The sequence below is a fragment of the Camelus dromedarius genome, chromosome 8 (genome assembly GCF_036321535.1).
Source record: "Camelus dromedarius isolate mCamDro1 chromosome 8, mCamDro1.pat, whole genome shotgun sequence".
Classification (NCBI taxonomy): domain Eukaryota; kingdom Metazoa; phylum Chordata; class Mammalia; order Artiodactyla; family Camelidae; genus Camelus; species Camelus dromedarius.
The window spans coordinates 76,720,996-76,747,156 of NC_087443.1; the positions used below are offsets into that span (position 1 = coordinate 76,720,996).

Genomic DNA, 26,161 nt, shown 5'->3' on the forward strand with positions numbered 1-26,161 from the left:
GCTTTGAGCCAGGTTCTGCTCCACTCCCATTTATCTTTAGCTACCATCTGCTCTGCACTTAAGTACTGTGATGCAAATAATAAAACCCTATTAGCTCAGATATTTCACTAATGATTTGAGGGACTGGATCAATGCATAAGGTGGGGGGGGGGATCTCATTTCCAGGGTAATCAAGATAAAGGCTGGAGAGCTAATAAAACTCCTCTGAGCTATTATGCATGCACAGAATAGTAGAGTAAGTCCTGAAATATATTTGGAAGAGTTTTTCCTAAAAGGACTCAGCTGCTTTTGTGTATCTATTATTCATTTGAATGGCTCCTGCTAGTATTTTTAAGAATCCATCCCCCAAGTTAGAAACAAATTGAATTGCTTTTACCCGTACCTGGCGCCTCTCAGCCATGCTCCTGGGACAAGTGGGAGCGCTGTCCACCATCTCCCTAGCTGTTAGGACTGCATCCTCCCTCCTTGCAGAAGCCTGGTCCAGCCCGCGGTGGCCAGGGCTCCAGGACTCCACCACTTACTTACTCTTTCAGTGACCCAAGGCAAGTTTGTCTCTCTAAGCCTTGGTTTCCCTGTCTGTAAAATAATGGAGATATTAGTACTTGTGATGAAACCTGACATATCTGGAATAGCACCTGGCGCAGACTGTTTAATAAATCCTATTTCTTGGAACCACCGCCTTTCCTCTGGGGCTAGCCATATGGCACATGTTTTTCAAATAAACCCCTTGTAATAGGGAAGAATAAATCTGACTCCACACTGGATCTGTTTCTTTTACTTTAACCTTTGTATTCTATTGCTTTCGCTACAAGAATGTTGCCTATAACCTGAAATATACAGGCTAGCCCATTCTCAAGGCTCTGACCTTTAAAGGACAGCACTTTTCATTCACATAGAGATTAAAAGTTGCAGAGGCTGCAGAACAGAGAATAAGCATTTGTCTTGTTGGAGGTTTACAGGAACATCGTGACCTTCATCCACAGCTGAAAGAACAAAGGATTCCAGCACCAAGAAGTTTGCCATCACCAACCACACCTCCTCCCCTTTTAGTGTAAAAGAAGCCTGAATTCAAATTCAGGTAAGATGGCTCTTTGAGACTCTAGTCCACTGTCTTCTCAGTCTGCTGGCTTTCAAAATAAAGTCACTGTTCCTTGCGCCAACAATTCGTCTCTCAACTTACTGGCCTGTCGGGCAGCAAGCGGTACGAGGTTGGACTTGGCAACATACCAAGGAGCCCTATGAGCTCAAGGACCACATCCGTCTCTTTCACAGTGGGTCCTCAGGGCAAGCCCAGGGCCTGGCCTGGTAGGCTGAGTGAATGACATCCTGCTTTACAGTCAATATCCGCTTGTGCATCCACATCCAATACCCGCCCTGCAAAGGCTGCACACTAGGCTGCCCTAGGGGGCATTTAATACACAAATGCCTAGGCCTTCTCCCCAGAGATTCTGTTGGAATTGATTTGAGGTGGGGCCTGGACACTGATATTGACTTTTAAGTACTCCAGGTGACCCCGATAGGCAACCAGCATTGAGAAGCACGGCTCTAAACCTACAAATGGTCCCCACGTTGTGCATCCCCTTCGTGATGGGAGGAAGCTGGGAACTTTAAATTCCTACTGCCTGAAACACAGCGTAATCTCGCCTCTGTAATTCTGCCTCATGTATTATCCTGGTATATCAGACATCTTGCCCCAACGTCAGGTTTCTTATGTGTGAAATGATTAACTTAGATGAAGTGTCCTAGACGGTCAGAATCTAAAGATCAGATCATTACTGGGGTTTGTTATGGGCTGAACTGTGTCTCTCTCCCACATTCATAGGGTACTAACCCCTAAAACCTCAGAATGTGACTGCGTTTGGAGATCAGGTCTTTGAAGTGACATTTAAGCTAAAATGAGGTCATTAGGTGGGTCCTAAGCCAATAATCCAGTATGAGTGTTACCCTTTTAAGAGATTAAGACGCAGACACACAGATCCCTACGAAAGGCCACAGAAGAAACCAGCCCTCCAGACTCGGGATCTCAGACTTCTAGTCTCCCGAATCGTGAGGAAATAAACTTCCGTTGTTAAAGACATCCTGTGGTGCTTTACAGCAGCCCTAGCAGATTAACATGGGACACAAAATAGCTCCTGGGTTATCTTTCTTTGGACGATTCTAACCAGGGCCAGTATCTGGGCATCCCATACCCTCTGTGGTTCTCTACTTTGGGCCACTCCTCCCCTTCGCCCCTTCTTTCCTCCTCTGGCTGTCACCCTCATCCAGAGGTCCCCCACCCACCCACCCAGTTGTGTGGGCCGGGGCCTCCTGACGGTGACCACATGCCACACGGGAGCATCTGCACCTAGGTGAGCATCTCATTCACTCATCTACAGGCTTTGCTACCATCTCCCCTCATCCTCAGACCTCTCCTGAAAGGGGGGTATTGTCCCAGTTCCTCAGATGAGAAAAGTGAGGCTCTAAGATGTGGCAATAGCTCTGACATTTCACGCCAGTTCCATTCCAACGCCCTGCCTCCTTCCTGCCTCCCCACCACCCAGGCTCCCCCACTTCATCCCAGGGAGACTACAGAGAGCGAGGGCCTTCCTGCCTTGTTCTCCGCTGCCCACACACTCACAGCCCCGAACAGTAAGCATGTGCTGGGTGAACAGGTGCACAACGTGCAACCTGGTGGGCTTTCCTAACCCATGTGGGCTCCTCCCATTTCTCCACTGAACTCCCTCCCCTCAGGGACCCCACTCTTACCAAATAGAGTCCCACCTCCTTGTCCAGGATTCCAGACTCACTAATACCATTGGCCATTACTGCATGCTAGGCTCTCCCTGCTCTCCACAGCCCCCTCTGCTTTCCTACAGGGACTTTTTCAAACCATTAGGAGTTTCGAAGGATTTAGCAGGAAGCTTGTTGATTTGTTAAATTCACCTAGGCTTTAGAGCTTCTCTGATGGGTGAGAATTGCTGAACGCAAGTTAAACTGTCTTCTGATAATCTTACGCCTCAAGGCAGCATCAGACTCTGCATCTGCTGGGAGCTTATTGGAGATACAGAATCTCCCTCCCTGTCACCCACACACACGCTGAGTCAGAATCTGCATTTAGGTGAGACTCCTAGAACAGGTTCTCAGCTGACTGCACACCAGAGCCATCTGGGGAGCTTTCAGGTTCCTGATGCTTGGGTGCTACCCCAGGGATTCGGGTCTCGGGGAAGGCCTGGGAAACCCTGGGGAATCTAATGTGCCGACACAGCGTGACCTGGGAGGATTCTGGGAGCAGCACCAGGAATAAGCCCTGTCCCATATTCCCGATCAGGGGTGAGAATTGGCAGCTTCTGAACATTTTAGGAGGGACCTCACACTCGTTTGCCATGTGTCTTATATAGACTGAACGTCTGCAGGGGCCGGGCAGGTCAGCCCAATCAATAAGCATTGCCTTTGGTATGAGCAGACGCTCCTGTAACCGCTGGCTCACAGATCTGGTCATTAACTCCCCTGCTGCTGAGAGGTGACTCCCTAGAACCTGTGAGTGGGCAGGGAGCAATGTGGCACTACTGATTAAAAGTTCGTTTTCTTTGTCACAGCAACCCACTCCAGAAACTCTCACACGGCTGTACAGATACAAACAGAAAGCAGCCACAAGGAGCTTTGTTTAAAGTGAAAAACTGTTCACAATATATGTAAATCAAACCATCACGCTGTATGCCTTAAACTTACACAGTGGTGTATGTCATTTCTCAGTAAAACTGGGGGGAAAAAGACAATGCTATTAGCATTATGCTCCACTTCTAAAAGAAAGTGAAACTGGAAACAACTCAAATGTTCCCTGATGTGAAATTATATTCACTTAAGATGAAATACTATACTCATTAGAGTGTGAAATCAAATTCATATTTTATGGCAAGCCAAGAAAAATGTAAACATGAAAGTTTTCCTCTGCCTTTTGGTCTCTTCGCCCCTCTACTGTGTGTTGCTTATCTGCATTTTGCATCGACCAAACCTCCCCAAATTGGCAGAAGTTAACTGCTCAACCACAAACAGCAACATTTTCTAGCACCACCAAGACAACTTCTTACTCTTACAAGGGGCCCATGATCCACCACTTGCTAGAATGTGTAAACTGTCAATAATACGCCATCTAATGTACAGCCCTGTCTCAAAAAACTTGTATAACTGTGTTGACTTCTAACAGGCAGAATGGTTTTCAGAGTTTTCTGAGAGGCTGTTCCCGTGTTATAATCCTCAATTTGGTTTGAATAAAATTTTCCATTTCTTTCTTAGATTGACTGATTAATTTTTCATCAACAAGAGAATGAGATAAACATATAATTACAGATACAGAAAAACATCCAAACTATACTGTTTGGATGAAGAAAACAAAACAAAAGGTTGCATAAAACCATGAATAAGGATACTTTAATAAAAATGGTAAATAACAGTATACACATGGGAAAAAAGCAGTTATTTTAATAGGGGAGAAAGTAGAGACTTTCTTTTTATAATTTCTGTTTTTCTAGAGATTACCAGATTCGCCCAAATGTTCTTAGGAAACACATGAAAAAAACCAAGAACATTCTCAGGAGAGCTTAAAAATATGAGGTAATTAACACTGAAGTAATCATGTACTGGTCCCAAGGTAGACTTTTTAAATATGAGCTTTATTTTAAATTTAAAGAAAGATTGGAAATAAGCACTCTTTACAAATGATACCAAACACTTAAAACATAATCTAGGAATGTTAAACATTAATTCTTAATTCAGAATAATGACATTCATAGAATTCACCCTGGTGTTGGTCAATATGGAGTCTCCTTAAATCCAATATTTCATATAAGCTTAACCACTAATACTTCCTAAAATTCAATGATTATGATCCAACTTTCTAAGGTTAGGTAATAAGTCTTCTATGCAATACCCTCATATAACTTTTTCAAATACAAACATTTATACCAGCAGGGAAATTATAAAAACATATATAAACTATGCTGAAAGGCTTGATTAGAAGGCCGTCTATATACAGAGAGATGCATCGCACCTCAGAAAGCACATGTGCACACAAAACCCTTAATCAGGCACAGATACCAGGACACTCTCTGAGTTACATTACACAGCAAACGGCATGTTTATAAATGTCATTCTATTACATATGAACTGAATAATAATATATCTTTTTAAGAAGCCCTTGACCCGGGGGAGTGGAGTATGTCTGTGCTAAGCATAGAAGTGCTAAGCATAGAAGCGCAGAGCTTTGCGCAGGATGTCGACGACCTGCCCGTCTCCGGCTGGCTCCCAGGCACCACTGGAAACTGTCCACACCCTCAGAAAGACAGGATGGTCTTGTTAATGATTTCCACGGACTCCTGAATCTCATCCTCCCCGATCACGAGCGGAGGTGCAAGCCTGATGATGTCGCCATGGGTTGGCTTGGCCAGAAGTCCATTATCTCGAAGTCGCAGACACACCTTCCAAGCATCATAATCTGAAGAAAAGACGTCAAACATAATATGCTGATCAAAGCCAGATGTTTAAACGTTCTCTTGCAGCATGTGTGGGCAAGGGCGGCCTGGCAAGACAGAATTCCCAGTGCCTACTCAAGAAAGGCAGCGCCGAGCTGCAAGCTTGCTTTGTTCTTACTCATCAAAATGAAGTTACTTTTCAGCAATGGTTCGAATGACACGATTTTTGTTAGTTTTTTGTAAGTGAAAAAGACCAAGTGAAAAAATTACATGCTAAGGCAGATGTCATTAATTACACGAGGAATCAGTACAAAAGAACTGGGGAATGATACAGATAAGTAACTGGCACAGAATAAGCCGTACCCAAAACCCAGTGAACCCTACACATTCCTAACCTGGATCTGCTTCCTGAGACTCTCTTCATTTCATTGTATGATTCTCAACCCCGGCTGCATCAGAATCATGAAAGGGCCGTCGCCAGTGCCTGGGCCCCACTCCAGACCCATCAAATCAGCGTCTCCGCACCAAGGCTAGACTTGGATTAATTTGTTAAAAAGCTCCCCAGGTGATTCTAAATACAGTCAAGGTTAAAAATCACTGCTTTAAAAGGAAGAGTTATGGCAAGAAAATCCAGCAAGGAACCCTTAAGGGCTACAAATGATGTGTTAAACACCAAACATTCAATGAAGTGGCAGCTGGGGTTATTTTTATTATCAACATCATCATCATCATCATCCCTCGTATTACTGCTGCTCCTACAGCCTCTGCCGATGTGCAAAGTATTCAGGTAAGGAAGGAAAAGACTGGCAAAGAGCAAGTGGACTGGCAAGTGCACTGCGCAGACTCACGAACAGAAAATAAACTGAAATCTCCAAGCACTGCATAACTAAACTGAGGCAGAGTAACAAATGACTTACAGGGATAAACAATAGGTGGATTAGTTAAATGTGCCTTAATGTATGAAAGAACTATAGTTTTAAACCCATTAATATAAATCAGGTAATACTCTGCCTGGAAGACTTGGTCAATAGGAGGCCAGCCCAGAGTTACAAACAGAGACCTCCAACGACCAGATAAAGTATCAAATGTGTTTTTAGCTCTTCCTATAAAAATAGTATCTGGTAAAACGTCGTCTCGTACCTTTGGTTTCTCTAATAACAACAGCATTTAATAATCCTTTTCCTCTTACAGTAGTTACAATGTCAGAAGGCAGCTTCATGAGTTCATTTCTCAAGATGGAACCCATTTTTTCTGCATTTCCAGCAAGGTTTTCTTCTTCCAAAACCTACGTTCAAAGAGAAATTACACAAACGTTAAGATTGCCTTTTTTTATGTTGTCCTTTGGAGAGGAATGTGAACTATGAGCAAAGGAAGAACATGATCAGATAAAGACCAGAGTAACTTAAATTTCATTTCTATTTTTCAAAGACTGTACCAGTTTGATTTCTAATCAAACATATACAAGCTCAGACAAAGAGCCTGGCTTTAGTCACAAGTCCATGGTCAATCTGATTCCGTGGCAAAAAGAGGATTAAAATTTGTTTAATGCAAATGATGTATTTTCTTATTAGCTGAATAAATGAATGGACTTAATATACTTTAATTTTTGAACTGCAATAGAGTTTCCTCTGTTCTTTTTCCCTAAAAAGTTCATCCTCAGAGATTACACACTAATTTAATGCCTTTCAGAGGCACTTAAGGAATAAGTCTAAAAGCATTCAAGTCCCCACTTTAACAACAACGACAGAAAAAGCCACGTGTGCCAAGCCCGACAGGCCAGGCCTGGCCAGAGTGAGAGCTCTGTGAGGACCAGCCAGGGCCTTTGGGCCCGAAGCCCCAGGTTGTCGCAAACTTGGGAAGCCCACGGAGGATTCCTGTCTCCTAGGCCAAGGTTAAATTACTTTTTGAGAATGTCTTGCCCCTAGAATCTTCCCTCTGTACTTTGAGTCCTGTAATACTTGGTGATCTTACTACATTTCTCATTTCACCAGTGGGTTCAAACTCAAGGCTCTTCAATGCCACCAAAAGGACTGGATACCCTACAGCTGCCAGCAGTTCTCACCTCCAGGGCTGCAATGGCCACTCGGCAGCCTAGGGGATTGCCACCATACGTTGAACCGTGCTCCCCTGGCTTAATGGTCAGCATTATTTCATCATCACACAACACTGCGGACACCTGAAAGACACAGAATTCAGTGCTGCCCGAGTTTTTTCTCAGATAAACTACTCTTTTTTATTCCTTTTTAAAAAAATTTTTATTTATTTATTTATTTTCAACTGAAGTCCAGTCAGTTACAATGTGTCAATCTCTGGTGCACAGCACAATCACATGAACTATTCTTATTCTTACCAGGAACACAAATATTTATGAAGCTGAAATTAACTGTGACAAAGTTCCAACCAACAAAAGCTACACATGTGCCACCTTAACTACCAGTGACAAACTGAGTTAATGCCCTGACACATTACAGCCACACCAGGCACACTTTGATGGCACAGAATAGCATTCTGTAACTAAAAGAAAGCTGTATCTGCAACGACATAATTAAGAATTCTTTCCACACTCAAAGTGCAATGCTCTGCCTAACTGCTTAGAAAACAATGTCCTGCACTGCACTTCAGGGCCCGCTGATCCGCACCAATTACTGGCTCTCAATAGCAAACCCAAAGAAAGAACTACAATTAAACATTAATGTTTTCCAACCTCTACATTAGTCCGTCGTGGTTTTGAACAATTAGTTTAAACAATGAGAAACACAATGCTATGTTCCCGAACAATGGGGGAAGAGCATAGGGGTCCACAGGAGTACTCTTGGGATAAAATGTTTGCATGCAAAACAAATGCCATGGAGCAAATCCCAAGGCACACTCAATTCTTCAGCTAAAATTAACTAAGTGGGTCACCCCACGGAACTCTGAAACATTTTTATTACACATATTCCAGGGGACCTATATACATAGCACAGTAAGTAAAACCAAACCATCAGAAAGACATTATCGTCACAATCAGCTAATATAAAAATATCTTAAGGATTCATGAGCAGGGAATAGAAAGAGAGGTTGAACATTCAACTTACAGGGTATAAACCACCAGAAAGTGCCTTTCCTAGAAGGACTAAATCAGGTCTGACATTTTCGTGATCAACAGCCAGCCATCTCCCAGTCCTGCCCAATCCTGTCTGTATTTCATCAGCAATAAACAGAACCTTTGGAAAATAACAAAACAGCATTAATTATTATTTTCATTTCCATAGGGAAGCAGTGATCTTTATTTCACTCTTCCCTGCACAAATCTGTCATTCTGACATTCCCCCAGATTTGTGAAAACATCTGAATCACCCACCCAACTTCAACAGCGTCCTATGAGAATCCTGTGGACACACTAATTACTGCCTGTGTCAGGCCACTGTCTCCCCAGAGGCCCATTCTGCACTGTCCTACACAGTGGAAAAGCATTTATGCAAAGTGACGGCTTTGTGGGGTTTGTTTTTTTTTTTAATATAATTGCTCTCTGGGAATAAATTAATCCCCTTGCTCATTCCATTAATATTTATTAATATTTATTTCTTATTAAATACTTTTTAGGTTGGTGGGGAAAGGAGAAGAGAGCTTAAATTCTGGAGCAAAGGGTCACGACAAAGAGTTTGAGAAGGATCAGAGCAGAGGCTGCTGGAGTGGAGGGGAGGCACCAGGGTCAGGGCCCAGTCGGTAAGCTGCTGATAGAGAGAGCGCCCTGGAAGGTTCTGAAGCTTTTAGATGGCGTCTCCCTCTAGTGGAGGGAGGATGTAATCTCCGTGTTTTATCCCATCAGTGGAACCCTTAACAGATGCCGGCAGGCGGGCAGGTGGGCGACCTGGTGCTGGGTGCAGAGCTCTCGCACGCCTATGAGGTAGCCTGGGTCCGGGACGACCACGCCTGCTTCACCCTGGATCGGTTCTACCATGAACGCAGCAACATTGGGATCCTGAAGAGCACGCTACGAAAACAGCATGGATATGTTTTCAGTAACTTCCCTTCCAACCTACCTAGAAAACTGAAATCACATAATGCATGTATTTCCCCACAGAGGATCAGTGTACAGTTTAGGTTTTTGCACTAACTTATATTCTAACTTCAAAGTATACCTTTTCTGACTGACATTTGATTACCAAAAGTTCCAAACACTTCAGCTTTAAGCTACCGCATCTTACATTTTCTAATACATACTTACATGCACTATAAATAAAAACTAATGAAAATGGCCTTTTAAAGAGCCATTCAATAGATACATCAAAAGCGTTCTCTTTTGATTTTACAAGTCTTCCACTGCCTAGTTTTTTGTTTGGTTTGTTTGTTTTCACTGCGTAATTTTAGAAAGCTAGCTGAAAACTGACTAATTTTGTCGACTAAAGTAATTAACAGGTAATACCCAAATTAATACTTATGCAGGAGACAAATCTAGAAGCTGGTTGTCAGGAACAGACCACAGAACCTGGTTTCCCCATGTTGGAAACTGACCATTACAGAGAACAAGTCTGAAGTCCTGGCCTAACTTAAATACAGCCGATTCTCAGTACAGCCACATCTCTGGTTTTTAATTCATACAGTCAACAAATTTAAGTCCTATTTACTACGGGCAAAAGGGCCATGGTGCTCACTGAGGTACCTCAAGGGCAGGCAGGTCATTATATGGAATGATTTCAAAACCGGGCATGAATGGTCCAAAACCATCGTAACTGGTTGGGTCTGTGGAACTGGAGATAGCAGACAATGTTCTACCCCAAAAGTTTCCAGCTAGAAAGAAGAAATAAACACTGATTATTTCAAACAAACCAGCAAATTTAATAACCACTGTCCCCTAAAAATACCTTAGGAAGCTTGATTTTTAAAAAAGCAAAGGTTTGCTTTAGAGAGCCTCCAGGGAGCCCATTCGTTTAAATAAAATCTGACATTGAACACCCTGGTTCATATGATCACTACCGTCCGGCCTCGCAATGACTATTTTAGGCACTTCTCCACCAAGCCTCCCGACTTGATATACAGCCCCTGAGGGCCAACATCTGACTTTTCTTTCAGTAATCCCAAACCCTAACGACTGAGGCATTCAATGCATGTTTTTCTAGACACGTTTACGACAGTGATATGAGAAAAAGACAACCCTTTGTAGAGAATTAGCAGTTTCCTTTTAGAAATCCAACACTATAGTCTAACTACAGTACAGAATGAGTTTTAAATTTCATTTGGATAAAACATCCTCAGGCAGTCCAAATACTTTCAATTTGCCTTCCTTGCTATTATAACCTGTTATGTGCTAAAGGGCAGGCATCTGCCTTTGCTCAGGAACAATTTTTACCCATTAATTTATTTCACTCATCATTTGAGGACCTACCATATATTAGACACTGTTCTAGGCGCTGGGGATAGATTGATGACTGGCAAGATAATTTCAATGTGGTTAAATTCAAGGAAGGAAAGAAAGTAGAATAAGAGAGGGCTGGAGGTTCGCCCTTTTTTTTTTTAGTATCTTCCCACCACCTCTGCCAGCAGCAACTCAACTAACCTAGTACCAAGTGATTCAAAGTTGGCTTCACAGCAGCTCTAAACATGACTCTTGCAAAGCTTCTCTTCAGCTGTGAGTAATCCCCGTTTGACTTGTCAACAAGCAAAAGCATATTGATTCTGCCCAGGCTTGTTTAACAGAAAATGCACCAACCAGACCATGAGCCTCTCTCTCCGCTCTCCTCCATGTGGCCTCAGGAGTCTCCTTTCTGCCGCTTACCCTGCAGATTAAGGGACTTGCAGCTGGGGACAGTCTCCACCCACTGACTCACCAACTTCTTTCAATACCCAGCTGAAACACCTCTGCACCCTGTGCTAACATGAGAGAGACTGGACCCAGTCCGTAAGGACGAAAATCACCAGAAAGGCCATTTTGTTTGCAAGAGACAGTGATGTTGTCCTACAACTAAGGCACAAGATTCCAAAGTGGCAGGTCACAGAGCTGTGCACAGACTTTTTCTTCTTCAGAAACAGGAATCTGTCACTCCCTTAAATACCAACTATGGCTGGCTGTCAGTTGAACTCTGGATTCTATTATATTATGGTGTTTACAATTTACTTGCATGTGTTCACAAGGCAAAATATTTAATGATGTCAACAATCAGGTGAATGCATCTTGACCACATGCAGTGACAAATTTATCCATACTCTATGTTTTTAAAAGCGAAAATCAAAGTTTCTAAAAAGTCAGAACCTAGCCATTGAACATTATTATAAGATCCCAAAAGTTAGACTGTATCATCTGAATTAACTGTTGGTCTCTCCACTCAGTTTTCAAGTCACCCCTCTCCACCACTCCCGGAAATATATCCAGGGCAACTCTGGCCCTCCTCTTCCAACAGCTTCTAACAACATGATACAATAATACATTAAATATTAAGATTCAAGCTTCATATCGTACCTAGGACATGGCCCTACCCTAAAATAACTCAACCCCAACAACGTCACAAAAATGCTCTACCAGTAAGACCACCTAATTAACCAGAAAACTGCTATGAAAAAAACCAGATAAGCAGATGAGAAACAAATCAAACAGTGACTCATTTTAAGGCGGGAGGAGCACGGAGTTATTTAGGAAAAAAAAAAAAATCCCATATATGAAGAAATGCTTGGGAATAAACCCAAGAAAGGAAATCCCTCAACTCTATGAAACATTCAGCAAATAACATATATGAGGCAAACATATTAGAAATATTTCATCAGTAAATTAAAATGGTAAATGATATTCTGTGTTTAAATCACAGCAGTTAATGCTGGCTTTCACCTACCTGCAAAAACAATCTTCGCTTTGTATTTCGGGATACCCTTAACAGCATATCCCCATCTACGAGCAAGTTTGCAAGCAGTCTCTCCAGCCTCCACTCCTACAGAAGAGAATATTTTTCACTTTTAAAAAATGTTTACATATCAGAAAATAGTATTTTCTTGGCTACATAACCAAAAAAAGAAAAAGGAAGCATCTTACCTGTATTCATAGGAAGGACTTTGTGGTAGTTGAAGAGTTTAGTGACATGCTCTTCATATTCGCCAAGCACATCGTTGTAGAAAGCCCTAGACGTTAAGGTCAGTTTGTCTGCCTGACTTTTCAGAGCGTTCACAATCTTTGGATGGCAGTGCCCTTGGTTGACAGCACTGTAAGCACTCAGGAAGTCAAAATATTTTCTGCCTTCTACATCCCATACATAAATACCTGAAATATATAAGGAAAATAATTTTAGAAAAATCACTAAATTACACAAAGTTCAAAGATTAATAAGATGGCTAGCAAGCCCTCTGAATACCTACATATGAACCCCTATTCAATGCAGAATTGTGGTTAAGGCCTATTTTAGCACAAGCATGATAAACTCTGGTTTATAAGGAATCCTACTTTACCTGTCCAGCTTCAAATTACACGTTTAGCAAAAATAGCAAAACATGAAAAGACTTTATAAATTCTAGAGTGAAACGTTTATTCCTGGAAAAACCAGTTTGGAATTTAAAGTTGGAATTTAAAGTAAGTTATGCATAACATAAAAGTCACAACTGATTGATTGTAAAAACCAACAGAATGGGAAAAAAATATTTCCAAATCATATATCTATCCAATAAGGATCTAACATCCAGAATTCTTAAAACTCAACAACAAAAAGACACACAACCCAATTAAAAAATGGCAAAGAATCTGAATGGACATGTCTCCAAAAATATACAAATGACCAACAGGCACATGAAAAGATGCTCAGTATCATCAGTCATTAGAGAAAAGCACATCAAAACCACAAGAATAGCATTTTACACCCACTAGGATAGTTATCATTTTTTTAAAAAGGAAAACAAGTATTGGCAAGGATGTGGAGAAACTGGAACTCTCACATACCACTAGTGAGAATGCAAAATCGTGCAGCAGCTGTTGAAAACAGTTTGGCAGTTCCTCAACAAGTTAAACAGAAAATTACCATATGACCCAGCAATCCTACTCCTAGGAAGAGGTGGAAGACAAAAGAAGTGGAAGACAACTGTTCAAACAAAAATCTGTACGCCGATGCTCACAGCAGCACTACACAAAATAGCCTAAAGGTGCAAACCACCCAAATGTCCATCAACTGATGAATGGACGGACATACGGTGTGTTCATAAAATGGAATGTAATTCAACCCTAGACAGCAGCAATGAAGTACTAACACGTGCTACAGCACGGATGGACCCTGAAAACACTGTTATGTGAAAGAAGCCAGACACAACAGGTCATGTATCATCTGATGCCACTTATAAGAAATGTCCAGATAGGCAAATAAATTCCCAGAAACAGAAAGCAGATTAGTAGTGCCAGGTTCTAGAAGGAAGAGAATGGGGAGGGACTGTTTCATAAGCATGGGGTTTCCTTTTGGGGTAACTTTTAAAAGTTCCAGAACTAGCTAGAGGTGACAGTTGTACAATGCTGTAAACGTTACTTAATGCCACTCAACTGCGTGATTAAAGTGGTAAATATTATGTATATTTTGCAACTTTTTTTTTAGTTGACCATAGATATTAAAATATATTGGGGGCTTAACATCTAACTTTTACCATGTACTTAACACACTGTGTTAGGTGCTTTTGTAGCTTATCCCATCAAAAACCCCCATGAGAGTGCCACCACCCCTACAGCAGAGATAAGTAGTAACCAGCCCAAGCTGGCACACTTGGAACCACGACCTGCACCCAGGCAGTCAGATTCTAGAGTGCACACTCTGCTACTATCAGAATATTTTTGCAAACCAAACTGCTTCCAAATTTGTAATATACAAATCTCGACTTTCATTTGTTCAAAAGGGGATATATCTGTATTACAGTACTGGTTCCAAATAAAATACAGGCAAATGATACAAAATGTTGAATACTCTTATGCATCATCTTCTGGCCCAAAGCTAAGTAATAAACTTTGGTTTTATTCAGTTATCGCTATTATTTCAAAATGTGGATTAAATCACCACTTGGCAACAATCAGTCATCATTTATTCAGGCAAGAATCATTAACAGATGCTAAAAGGGGGAGTAAAAGTTTGATGAGTAACAGGATATTTGCAGCCTCAAACCATGTCTCTGTAAGATATTTAAAAGGGAAAAACAGCCACATTGCAGTGGAGAAACCTGGCAGACACCACCTTACCAGCCAACCTCAAACTGAGGTTCAGTCTAAAAATTATTGGCCTGTACTCTTCAAAAATTTCAAGGCCAAGACAAAGACTGACGAGTTGGTCTGGGTTAAAGTAGACTAAACAGACCTGAAAACTGACTACAACCCATCATCTGAGATTTTCTCTTGCTCCACAGGACACAAACAAAACTGGATCAGGCCTATAGGTTAGATAATGGTGCTGTGCCAATTTCCTGACTTTGATCATTACAATTTGTTATGTAAAAGAAAGTTCTTGTGTTTCAGGGAAGACACACCAAGTAGGGGTATAGAGGTATATAGGGGCAAAGAGGCATCATGTCTGCAACTTCCTCTCAAACGGTTCGAGAAAAAAATGTGTGTGTGTTTGCAGAGAAAAGATTAAGCAAATGTGGTAAAACGTTAGCACTTGAGAAATCGCAGTAAAAGAAAAATGTTTGTACTGTTGGAACTTTTAAGTCTAAAATTACACAAAGTAAAAGTGAAAGAAAAAAATAATAGCAATACAATAGAACTTTATTTGCACATCCTGCATCCCTTGCTGGCAAGGCCATCATGACAAAGACTGAAAAAGTTCACCTTTGTGTTTCCCACAGCACCTAACACAGCAAGCACTAGACACTCAATCAATGTTGAATTCATCACATTGGCAACATGGAAATTAAATGCATCTGGGAAAATGTATAGTGAGAAAATATAAAAGCAATTTCTACAAAAGCTTAAAGCAAATGAGGGGAGGAGCGTTTAGAATGTACCTTTCCCTCTCTCCAGGGCTACCGGTAAAGGATGGTAGTTGTGGGCACCATATTTAGATTCCCGTTCAAAAATGGAATCAGAAGATGGAGGGCCTTGGACCGTTTTTTTGGTTGCAACAGATGTAGCAGAAGCCACTGAAGAATGAACTCCACGACGAAGGACAGCAATGGTCTGCAAATGTGCTAGTTTGGAAAACATGATGGCCTTCAAGGAAGAATACCACTAACCTGTGAAAAGAAAAGGCAGTGAGGGTAAGGATCTTCCCGGAGTAGGTGTAGGTCAACTTACTATGTGCTGAGCATTTACCACAGTCTGACAAAAAAATCAGAAAAATAAGAGAACTAAAGACCTTTTGGGAAGCTTGAAGGCCAACAGGGGGAACAAGTATGTAAACAGTCACAGGGAACCTGACAAGTGCTAGAGCGGGGTGTGAGCAAAGTGCTACATGCTAGGAGCCCGAGGGCATCTGCAAGGACAGCAAAGAAAGGCAGAGCACCTTCTGTGCCACTTGACAGTTTATAGTAAAGACACACACACACTCTCGCTCTGGGGCAGTCAGGCAAGGCTGACCCGCAGAGGGACTGAAGAGGCGGTACCTAATCTTGGAGACTGAGCAACCATTCTAAAGGTATTTATGCGGGGGTGTGAGACTCAGATGGATTACAGACTAGAGCCCAGAGGCAGAGACCAAATCAGAAAAGCAGGCTGCCTACCCCAGTCATAGTAGCCACGGGGGAGGGGACAGAGGGACTGAGAACTACTCTGCATATGGACTTGGTCCTTACACCTGAAGAGTAAGGAAATCAAGGAAGAATTTGGTTCCTACAAAGATACCAGGGACCATCCTAAGGCAAAAGGACTAGGTGTGGCGAGGGAAGAGTGATTTACTGGGGGATGGGAGGAGCTTGGTTAAGTGTAACACCAAAGACAGAAACTACAGAAGGTAAAATCTGCTATTTAGCCACAAATATCTAAAACTTTCACAGGTCAAAACTATCATAAACAAATGTGAAAGGTAAAAAGACAGGGAAAAAAAGGTTTTGTAATTTATAATAAATACGCTTTGAAGACCTTTTACAATAAGTGGAACAGACCAAAACCAAAATAAAACAATATATATGAGATGAAAAGCTGCACCTCCCAAAAGAAACAGCCTACTCTGTTAGCATGATTGTTTCTATAACATTAATCCCCAAAAAAGTGCCACAAAGGAGGGAAAAAGGCAATTAGAATTTAGAGAACATCAAACTACAATAAGGTAAGAAGCTTAGTAATAAAACCTAAACATCACTGAGCAAATCTATTTATATATTTCAGGGTCATGGCTTTTCTCACCCACTACCAGCAGTCCTAAAACCAGCCCCACCACCGTGCTTTGTATCCAACTGTACCATTAATAGTCACCATAAGCCATGAAGTGCAGACTGAGCTATGGAAAAATCCAAGAATAAATAAGGAAATTGGGGAAAATACATAGGAATCACATCGGGGGCGAGGGGGTGTTTTTGTTTTGAAGATGAATTCAAGATTAGTGGAAAGTTGCCAAACACTTAATATGTCTATACTTAATTTTTTAGAATTAGTTAACTAGCTAACTCATGTTTCAACAGAACTCTGTCGATGACAAGTCATGCCACGCATGATCTCCTGGCCCTCAATCTGAGCTGCCAAATAGCCGAACCTAATACTTGGAGCTTGGCTTGCTTCCCCTTCAACTTGGCACTACCCAGTAAATCCAACGGAATGTGCCAACTGCTAAACAAATCCAGCACTCTGGTTTGCCAAGACTTACCAACTATCTTTTTTCTTCCCACAGTTCAGATAGAACAGACCCAGGGACAGTCTTCAGAGGGTCCACTAACTCCTGAAAGAAAAAGCAGAATTATATGCATAAGTGCAATTTTTCTAGGGAGAAAGTCCCTAATTTCCACTAGATTTTATTTCAAAGAAGTATGTAGTAATAACAAAAAAACTTACGTAAGAATCATTAAGACTGGAGATAGCCACTAGCAAAAGTGCAAAAATTCCGTTATACTAGACACAACTTCCCCAAAACACTACTGCTAAGTCAAAAACATCAATTTTAACCTTATTTCTTGAAGAATTAATACCATTTGACCAACTACAAAATCAAAACAAATTAATTTTTGCCTCGGTCAAATTAGCAGTAAAACAGTGCTACTCAGATATTCTTTGAACACTTTCAGAAAAGAACTGTAACCACAATGAAAGCCTTAGATATGTTTGTGCTCTTAGACCATGAATTTCACTCTCAAGATTCTGTCCTAAAGAAATACTCAGGAATGTGAAGAAATAGTCATAAATATAAGGTGTTCAGTAATATGAGAATGGTTCAACATAGTCACATACACAATATACTGTCATTTAAAATAATTATAGATTTTAATGACACGGGGAGATGTTTTAGGATATGTTTAGGTGAAGAAAATAAAATCCTATATATACAGAAAGGTCAACTTTACAAAAAAATACTATACACAAGAAAGCTCACTGCGGTTATCTTTCTACTGTTCTATACTTTCCATGTTTTCTAATGATCGAGAATTACAATTATAATCAGAAAAAGTTATTAAAAATGAAACTGTCTGCCTAAGTTGTCACATTAGACAAAGAGAAAGCTTAGACAACAAAGAAAACCAAACTAAGACAAAAAGAGGATTTTGAGAAGCTCTGAGAACACGGATTGTGGTTAAAAGAAAAGCAGAAGTCACTACTTCTGGACGCACAGCAATTAGGTCTTAAAAGTCATCTCTAAGGGATGGGGCAAATTCTAAAATGAAAACGATTCTCTATGATGATTTTTCTATCAGAGTCTACAGCTCTGTGACTTCTCTAGAAGCTGGCAGAGAGGCTCTGAAAAAATGAGGTATTAAAAAAAATACTATAAACTCTCTAAGTAGCATCTTTTAAGTTAATCAACAAGTTGATTCAATACTGTGAATGAAAGTAATCTTTGAAACTACCTAAATTCAACACTCTCCTTTCATACAAGACATTTGCTCAGCTCCTTTGCAACAGAAATGAGACAAAATATCCATTTACATGCAGAGTTCAGGCAGTTTTATTAAAAAATAATTACAACTTACTGACAAAACAGGAACATCCAAAACATTACTAATACCCATCTTGAAGGTTTTTAAAGATGAACTCTGAATATTTAAATTCAACTGGGGAAAGTCCTGTGGTTTGATGCATCAAATGTACTAGAATCCTGTAAGCACATTTCTATTAAAGAACCTTCTGTGTTCAAGTTACTGTGCTTGGCACTATATAAGAAATATTAGAACAGAAATGAGATAGGCTTAAAAATAGCCAACATCATCAATTTCCTCTTCCAAAAAGGCTTGGGAAACCCGGAGAGTAAGTCCTCAGAGTTTGGAGACCAGGATTTCAATTTTAGCTCGGGCTCTTAAAGAGTATCTTTGTTTGGACAGTTTTGTCAATTTCTTTCAGCTTCAATGTCCCCTTTTGTAAAATGAGGTTGAAGCCATCCAAGGCCATGGCTGAGGACTAAATGAGATAATGTTATGTTAGCACCAAACTTAGCACAAAATGGCCACTCAAATCGTTCTCTCTTCCCTTAAATTCATAAGGGAATTAGCCAATTTCTGCAACATAAAAATCAACAGTGCTAGAGTTTCTTTTTTTTCTCTAAAAAATTTTTTTCTATAGATAAAAAATCAGAAACACAAGAAAATTACTTGGAACTGCATAGTAATCATTAACTTTTCATTTTCTACAAATATTATACATGTTAGTTTTATTTCACCCTTCCCTATAGAATTTTACCACATAAGACCTTCTGAAGATTCCCAGGAAACCTGCAGATTTTTGTCACAAGTCCTAATATTTCAGGACACTTCTTTTCATGCCTACTAGAATCCTTCTAGACTCCTTAAAAGGACAGTAACCATGTCTTAAAGTTCACTTTGCATCTCCAGAACCTAGCCCAAGTTTGGGCATTCCTTGTCTGCCAAGAGAACGAGGTCACTCCTAAACAGACTTAGGACTTCTGAGAGAGTCAAGGGAGCAACAGACAGCAAGGCCGGCCCCAGATATGATTAAATCACCCACCACCCCCATGGAGCTGCATCTAAGAGGAGGCTAGCATGACGTCACCAAGAATAATCTTTCCATCAAGAGTTCACTTCATTAGATTAGTTCACTCCAGGCTGTGCATTTAACACAGGCACACGCTCAGGTCTTGGAGAAAAGGACAATTACTGACAGTAAAAACTTTAACACTGAATGTTTTCAGGAATCCACATAATTAACAAAGTCCTTCTTCAAACTACTATTATTTCCTCCTGATCCATCCTATCTCCACTAGAACACACTTAAAACAGAATTCCATACAAGGCTGTATGGCGAAGAGTTAATTTAGCATACCCTATGAAATACTGTTTTTCTAAATCACTTTAAAAGAAAAAAACTGTAAATTCATCAAAAAGCCACTTAAAATATTCCACTTGAGGAATAAATTTGGTTTTACTACATCTGTCAAATATTTACTTCTCTTGAGGTAACCATTCACAAATACAGTCCTTTTTGAAAAGTTCTGCCAACAAAAGCTTTTTGGGTTTTTTTTTTACGTAATCTGGCTAAAATTCAACTCAAGTGCGTCACTGGCAAACACCGTAAGCGTTACTACTGAAAAGGGACTGGCTCTATTAGCTCACACCCTCCACACACCTCCAAAATCCATTCATCACTACTTTTAAATGTATGAGATTTCACCCATCCCCAAGAATTCAGTAAAGGGCATAAAATATGCACTCAAATCACTGTAATAAAGGCAGAGTATGGGTGGAAATACAAATAAGACAGCCTCTTTGAGGAAAAACGTGCCTTTCCAAGAATTTTTACCATTATTCTTTTTGGGGAACAAATCCAAAACTAATCTTGAACACCATGAAAATCTGTAAATCCAAAACAATAAGCTTTATTATTTAAGTCCTGTTTTTTTTAAAAGATTCTACTTTCCTACTTAGATCTTTTTTATACTCAGGAACCAGATTCTCTGAAAACAGAACCAGGATATTCCAATGAAAGAAGTCTATTGTTTCTTCCAAATGGGTAAGACGAAGAATTTGGATTACATACCTAAAGAACAGCTCCAGGCTCAGGTCGAGAGAAATAGTTTATCTTCAGAAACTCTTACAAACCTGAAAAAGAGATTCAGAATTGAGAAAATGGAGTTTAGTAATTTCTTAAAGCCACTTCGTTCCAAAGTCACTCCTTTTCCCCCTTAATTTATCACCTTAACTTGTCAAAGAAGTAAAACTGAACACTAAGAAGGTGAGAGATACAGTGACAAAGGGAAGAGACTGTAGGTCACTGAGGACAAGTGTACCACCGAACTGAACCAGAATTTATTAACGCTCAGCACTGCTGCCAAAGAAGCTCAAGGGATGAAGTCTTCGCGCTGAAGCCCTGTTGACCCCATCCCCTGACACCACGTAACTAACCTGCACGTTACTGTAACGTAAGGCTCTACGTCCCTAATTTTTTATTTGGACAAACGCTGGAAGGTTCAAGGAGATAGGTTGGGGGAGGGGAGAGATGGGCAGGTTGGCGGCAGGTCCTGGGAGCTGACTGGGAGGACTCGGACCCCTTCTCAATAGTCTCCATCGGGTCCCTGGCCCCATAACAAAAGCCACCGTTTACTGAGCAGTCCAGCCAGTATCCAGGATGCGCCCTCCTGGCCGACATCAGGAACCCGGGGTGCCTGCGGGGCCCGGAGCCCCCACCCCACGCGCCGGAGCCCTAAACACCTCCTTCCCGGAAATGCGGAGGCGCTCGAGAGGCTCGGTTCCGAGGCGCAGAGACCCCGCGGCTCCTGGGGCCGCGGCGCGGGCTCGGGGGCTGCAGGCCGGGAGGGCAGAGCGCCGGCTCCCCTGGGCCGCGCGCCAAAGGACCGGCCCGGCTCCGCCCGCTCTGGCAGGCGGAGGTGCCACATCCACAGCCTCTCTCTCCTGCCTCCCCCGTTCCCGACCAGGATGCGCCGCGCCCCTGCCCGCCGGGACTCTGCGCGGACGCGCGGCTCTGCGGCCCCGCGGTGCCCACCGCCCGCCGCGTAAACCGACTTCGGAGGCGGAGCCTGCAAGCCGGTCGGGGCCCAGCGTTCCCTCAGCCCTCTCCCCCTCGATCCCCGGACCGGAGCCGCCCGCGCCCGCCCGCCTCGCCCGCCGCAGTCCGCGGCGCCCAGGAGTCTCCCGAGCCCCAGCACCACGGCACGGACGCGGATACCTAGGGGCGCCTCCGAAGCCAGCCGCGGACACGCGAAGTCAACTGAGCAGCAGAGACGACGGCAGCGCGTCACTGAGCTTAAGACGCTGCCTGTGCCCCGCCCAGGGACGCCCTCGCCGCCCATTGGCTGGCAGTGGAAGGCTAGGCCCCAGTCGCCGTGAGCCCGCCCTCCGCCCTGCCGCCGCGAGTCGCCGGCTCTGCTCGGGACCACTGGTTCGAGCCCCGCTCTCGCGTCCGGGACCCGGCTGCTCTGGACTGCCGTCAGGTCCCTGCGCTCGGGCGCTCGCCCGGCCAGCGCCCTTTCCTCTGTCGCTCACTGCTTGTCCTTTGCTAGCAGGAAAGCAAGGTCCGAAGGGTTGAAACGTCGATTGGGCCCCCGCCTCGCGGGGCTGGACGGCAGGCTGGACCTCCAGCCCTACGTCCCCCGGCCTCGCTCGCAGGCCCTCGCCTCGCAGAGCCTTCCGAGCGGCGCCGGCCCAGACAAGGGGCGGCGCCCATGCCGCGGCCCTGGTGTGCGGCGGCGTTGTTGCGCCTCTGAACCCACCCCCAGAAGCATCACTGCCGCAGGAATCAGTGCCCACCTTCTCGTGGCTGCTGGTGGACACTGAAATGGCGCCAACACAATCTGTAAGTCTGTCCGCGCCACCCTCCACAACTCGTTAGAAAACGCAGAACTCAGAAAGTATAGGCCAGGAGAATCTCATGCTAGACTCAAGAGGGCCTAGGACAACGTTTAGTCTACACCATTTGGGGGAGACAGAGCTGGCAGGGAGGGAGCGACGTACCTGGGGTTATCCCACAGGTGAGGGAGCCCTGTGAGCCGCCCCCTTCTCTGAGGGCAGTCGCAGACAGCTGAGGGGACAGAAGACTGCAAGTCAGCACCATGTTCCGTTAGAGCACCCCGATCCGTCAGGGTCCCACCCGTAAAGTGATGGCACACTCTAAAATCAAAATTGAGGTGTATTTGTTCACACTTATTATTGAGTGTGAACATGTAAACCACGAGGGGTAGAAAGTAACCTGGGGCTAGTGCACCAGGGAGGGCCTTCGTCAACTATAAGCCTAAAGGGAGCTGTTTCCGGAGCCCAAAGACAAAAAGAAAGGTGAGGCCACCTGCCTGGGCGGTAGTCATCAGTGACCTCCAAGGAAGGGAGCTGGGGTGATGAGCATCCTGACCTCTCAGCTCCAGCCAGGTTTCTCCATGGACTGAACCCTTTAGAAAGCCAGAGACCTAGGGAGCCCTACGAGGGCAGTCCCTGCAGGTCAGCCTCCTGGGCAGGGTGGGGCAGGGTGGGGAGGATGGGGTAGGAGGACAGATGGAACTCAGTCAACACACGTAACCAACTAAGACAACCCTTAGCTGAGTAGAAAGTCAAAGCTATACAGTAAAGGCTGGAAAATGGTGTGGGCACAGAGCAAGCTGTAAACAGCACAGTGCATGTCTGCAGATGTCCAGAGCAAGACACCAAAAGGGATTCAGTCCTCCTTGGCTCCCACTGCCTTAGACCAAGGTCACGAACTCTGAGTGTTATGGCCATGCCCTCTACAAAGCTCACTGAGTGCTGGACTTTGCCTTTTATTTTTTTCATGTCCCTCTGTAACCCTGAATAACACAGTGTGGTTAATTTCTTGGAAGTTAGATTGTTCTTCCCACAGGATCAGAGAGGAATTGTTTCTCCATGGTCCAGCTTTACAAACCTGGGCGGGTGTGGCAAGCCAAACCCAACTCTTAGAATACTTACAGAGCCCAGAAACCCCTAGTTCTGCCTCGGCAAGTAGGAGCAGGTACTTCTGAGTTCATGAAAGGAACATGACACTCCAGATCTGAGTGTAACATCAGAAAGTGTTGCAACGCCTTACAGATAAGCTGCTTTTTAATGAAAAAGTGTTCACATGCCAAAACCTGCTGAGAATGTCTGAGTTTTATCTCTTCTCTCTTATCAGAAAAATGCAACAGGTACAGAGCATGAAATATTTTATGGCTTTTCTAGCTAGTTGAAAAATAACTAAGCAGTTGTTTTTCAGTTTAATGTGGCCTTGGAGACCTAGACTTGAAAGCAGCTTGTTTTCCTTTTTTTTTAATTTGATAATTTTTTTTTAATTGAAGTATAGTTAGTTTACAGTGTTGTATCAGTTTCTGGTGTACAGTATAATGTTTTAGTCATATATATATATATATACATTTAGTCCTTTTCATATTCTTTTTCATTATGGGTTACTACAAAATATTGAATATAGTTCCCTATGCTATCCAGTAGAATTTTGCTTGTTCATCTATTTTTTATGTAATAATTAGTATCAAAAGCAGCTTGTTTTCAACCAAGAAACAGAGCTGCTCTGTTTGTATGCATTTTATTTGTACAGTGTGGAAACACGTGAGGACAGAGCATACATTATAAAGACGTTTAAGCCTCTAAAACTAGTCATAGATTCAAGTAATTAACTATATGGGAACTATGAAACTGGAAGATAAAAAGACTGACCCCGTCACAGTTATCCAGCACCTAAATTAATTTCACTAGTTCATCCAACAAATGTCCCTTGAGTGCCTACGTGCCTGACCTACAAGGGGTTTCACATCAGGCAAGAGCATGTGGGAGGAAGAAGTTCAGAAAATGTCCCTTCAACAAGCGTGAACTGAACTCTTGCAACTTTGACCAGCTGAAAAAGCCACAGCGTCACAAAAAAGGAAAGAATTACTCATTTTCTTATATAGGCAACTCTCAGTGACCAGAAAAATAGTTCCTGGATTATGCCAGCCTCTTGCTTTCCATTACTTCCTTTATGGGCCAGTTTGTTATTACTCATTATTAGTATAGCCTTCATATACATAGATTTGAAATGATTAAAAAGGGAAATCCAAGCCGACAGCCAAGGAGAAAAGTCTCATGAGGAGTCTCAGAAAATGTTCAGTGATTCTTTTATCCAGCAGGAGGAAAATTTTCCCCCAGGTTATATTCACCCTGAAAGATGTCTTTCAACAGAAGACTCAGCAGACATACATAACTGATGCCTCCTTCTGCTACTGCACTGAGCCAGGGCAGGCGTTTATATCTGGGGGAGAATCAACCTCCTTACTTCCTAAGTGGCAGGAATCTAGCGGGAGCAAGTCAGGCAAAACAGTGAGGAGATTTAGAGAAGGAGATAGCTGATAAATGTTCTAAACTTAAATCTGAACTGGGGACCAGAAGTCGAGATTCAGAAATTGTGCAGTTAAAATATCAGTTCTGATTTGAGGCTATGCCTCCTCAGGGTCCTTGTTTTCTCTCCTCCGTAGCTGAACTCCACCTAAGAACTCCAGTCCTTCCCCATGTGGTACCCTCCCTGACTCCGCAGGTCAAAAGGGTCCTCCCCTCCCTCAGCATTGCCTGTCCACTTGTCATAGCACTGCCTGTGGTCATTGGGTAACTGCTGCATATCTCTAGCTCTGTCTAACCTATGTCTTATCTTCCCAACCAGACTATAAGTGCTTGAAGGGAGAGCATGTCTTGCAGGATTTTTACAGCCTCCCAGAACCCATCTCTCCATATTGCTTTTAGTAGGAATTATTATTCTGCACTTGCTCCAACTCTTCTTTATCCCCGTAGGCAGGAATTAGAGGCAGAGTAAGTGGCCATTATTGGAGCACGATCCTGGGATTCTGAAAGCCTGGATGGCCCAAAGCCCTCCCCATTCCTAGAACAGTAACAGCTATTCAAAGCCCCAGAAACTTGGGTTGAAGGAAGGCTACTTCAAACCATTATTGTCCATTAAAACCTTGCTACTTGTCTGAGTGCTGAAGGAGTGTCACCTGGGCCTGATAAGTTTATAAAGTCATGTACTAGAGAAAAGGGGTTGGGCCAATTCTTAGCTTGGGGCATGAGATCTGGAACCAAGCTGGGTCCAGAAGGGGATGCTCTGAGAGAGCATCTTTGGGGTAGGTGCCTGCAGATGGAGGACACTGCATGCCTGCCAGCCTGAGTAGGGAAAGAGAACAGAAAATAGCAGAAGAGGGATGGAGGTGAACCAGGCCGACTGGGTGAAGATCATTTCAGATCAGCTCACTAGCAGATGTTTAAAAAGAGACTCAATTCACGGAGTTGAAAAATCAGCTATTTCTCAATATTGAAACATACGTTATTTAAACATATGAATTAAGAGATATAAGTGAGTAATAGATTTTAGAGCTAAAGAGCCTTAAAGACCTAATCCAGCACTTTAAGGGCAGAGAAATCCAATATTCCAAGGTAGAGGGCTCCAGCCAGCTTTATGAAATAGCTGAGAAGCCAGGTGCTCCATCGCATCGTGTTCCATGTTTGAGACACTTAATCAGAAGTAAGAATTTCAACTAAGAACTTAAAAAGTTAAAGTAAAAAAATTTTAATAAAAATTACAGTGTTGTATCAGTTTCTGGTGATTTTAATAAATTTTAATAAAATTTTTGACAAAAATTTAGTGAATTAGCAGCAGCATTTATTTGGAAAGTATTTACACAGCTGATCAATTAAAAAATAAAATAAGAGAAACCTCAAGT

The 26,161-nt window shown here is 42.7% G+C and overlaps 1 protein-coding gene across 1 annotated transcript; it reads right to left on the minus strand.

Annotated features, from left to right (window-relative positions):
- Positions 1 to 4,628: 4,628 nt before the first annotated feature.
- On the minus strand, positions 4,629 to 21,735 carry OAT (ornithine aminotransferase). Its single transcript, XM_010993269.3, has 12 exons — positions 21,649 to 21,735; positions 20,503 to 20,564; positions 17,171 to 17,242; positions 15,378 to 15,605; positions 12,451 to 12,675; positions 12,254 to 12,349; positions 10,093 to 10,220; positions 9,301 to 9,423; positions 8,525 to 8,653; positions 7,510 to 7,623; positions 6,588 to 6,732; positions 4,629 to 5,470 (listed from the first exon to the last, which is right to left on the minus strand). Exons 4-12 carry the CDS (start codon positions 15,574 to 15,576, stop codon positions 5,310 to 5,312), a joined length of 1,320 nt encoding a protein of 439 aa, XP_010991571.1. The 5' UTR covers positions 15,577 to 15,605; positions 17,171 to 17,242; positions 20,503 to 20,564; positions 21,649 to 21,735; the 3' UTR covers positions 4,629 to 5,309.
- Positions 21,736 to 26,161: the final 4,426 nt, after the last annotated feature.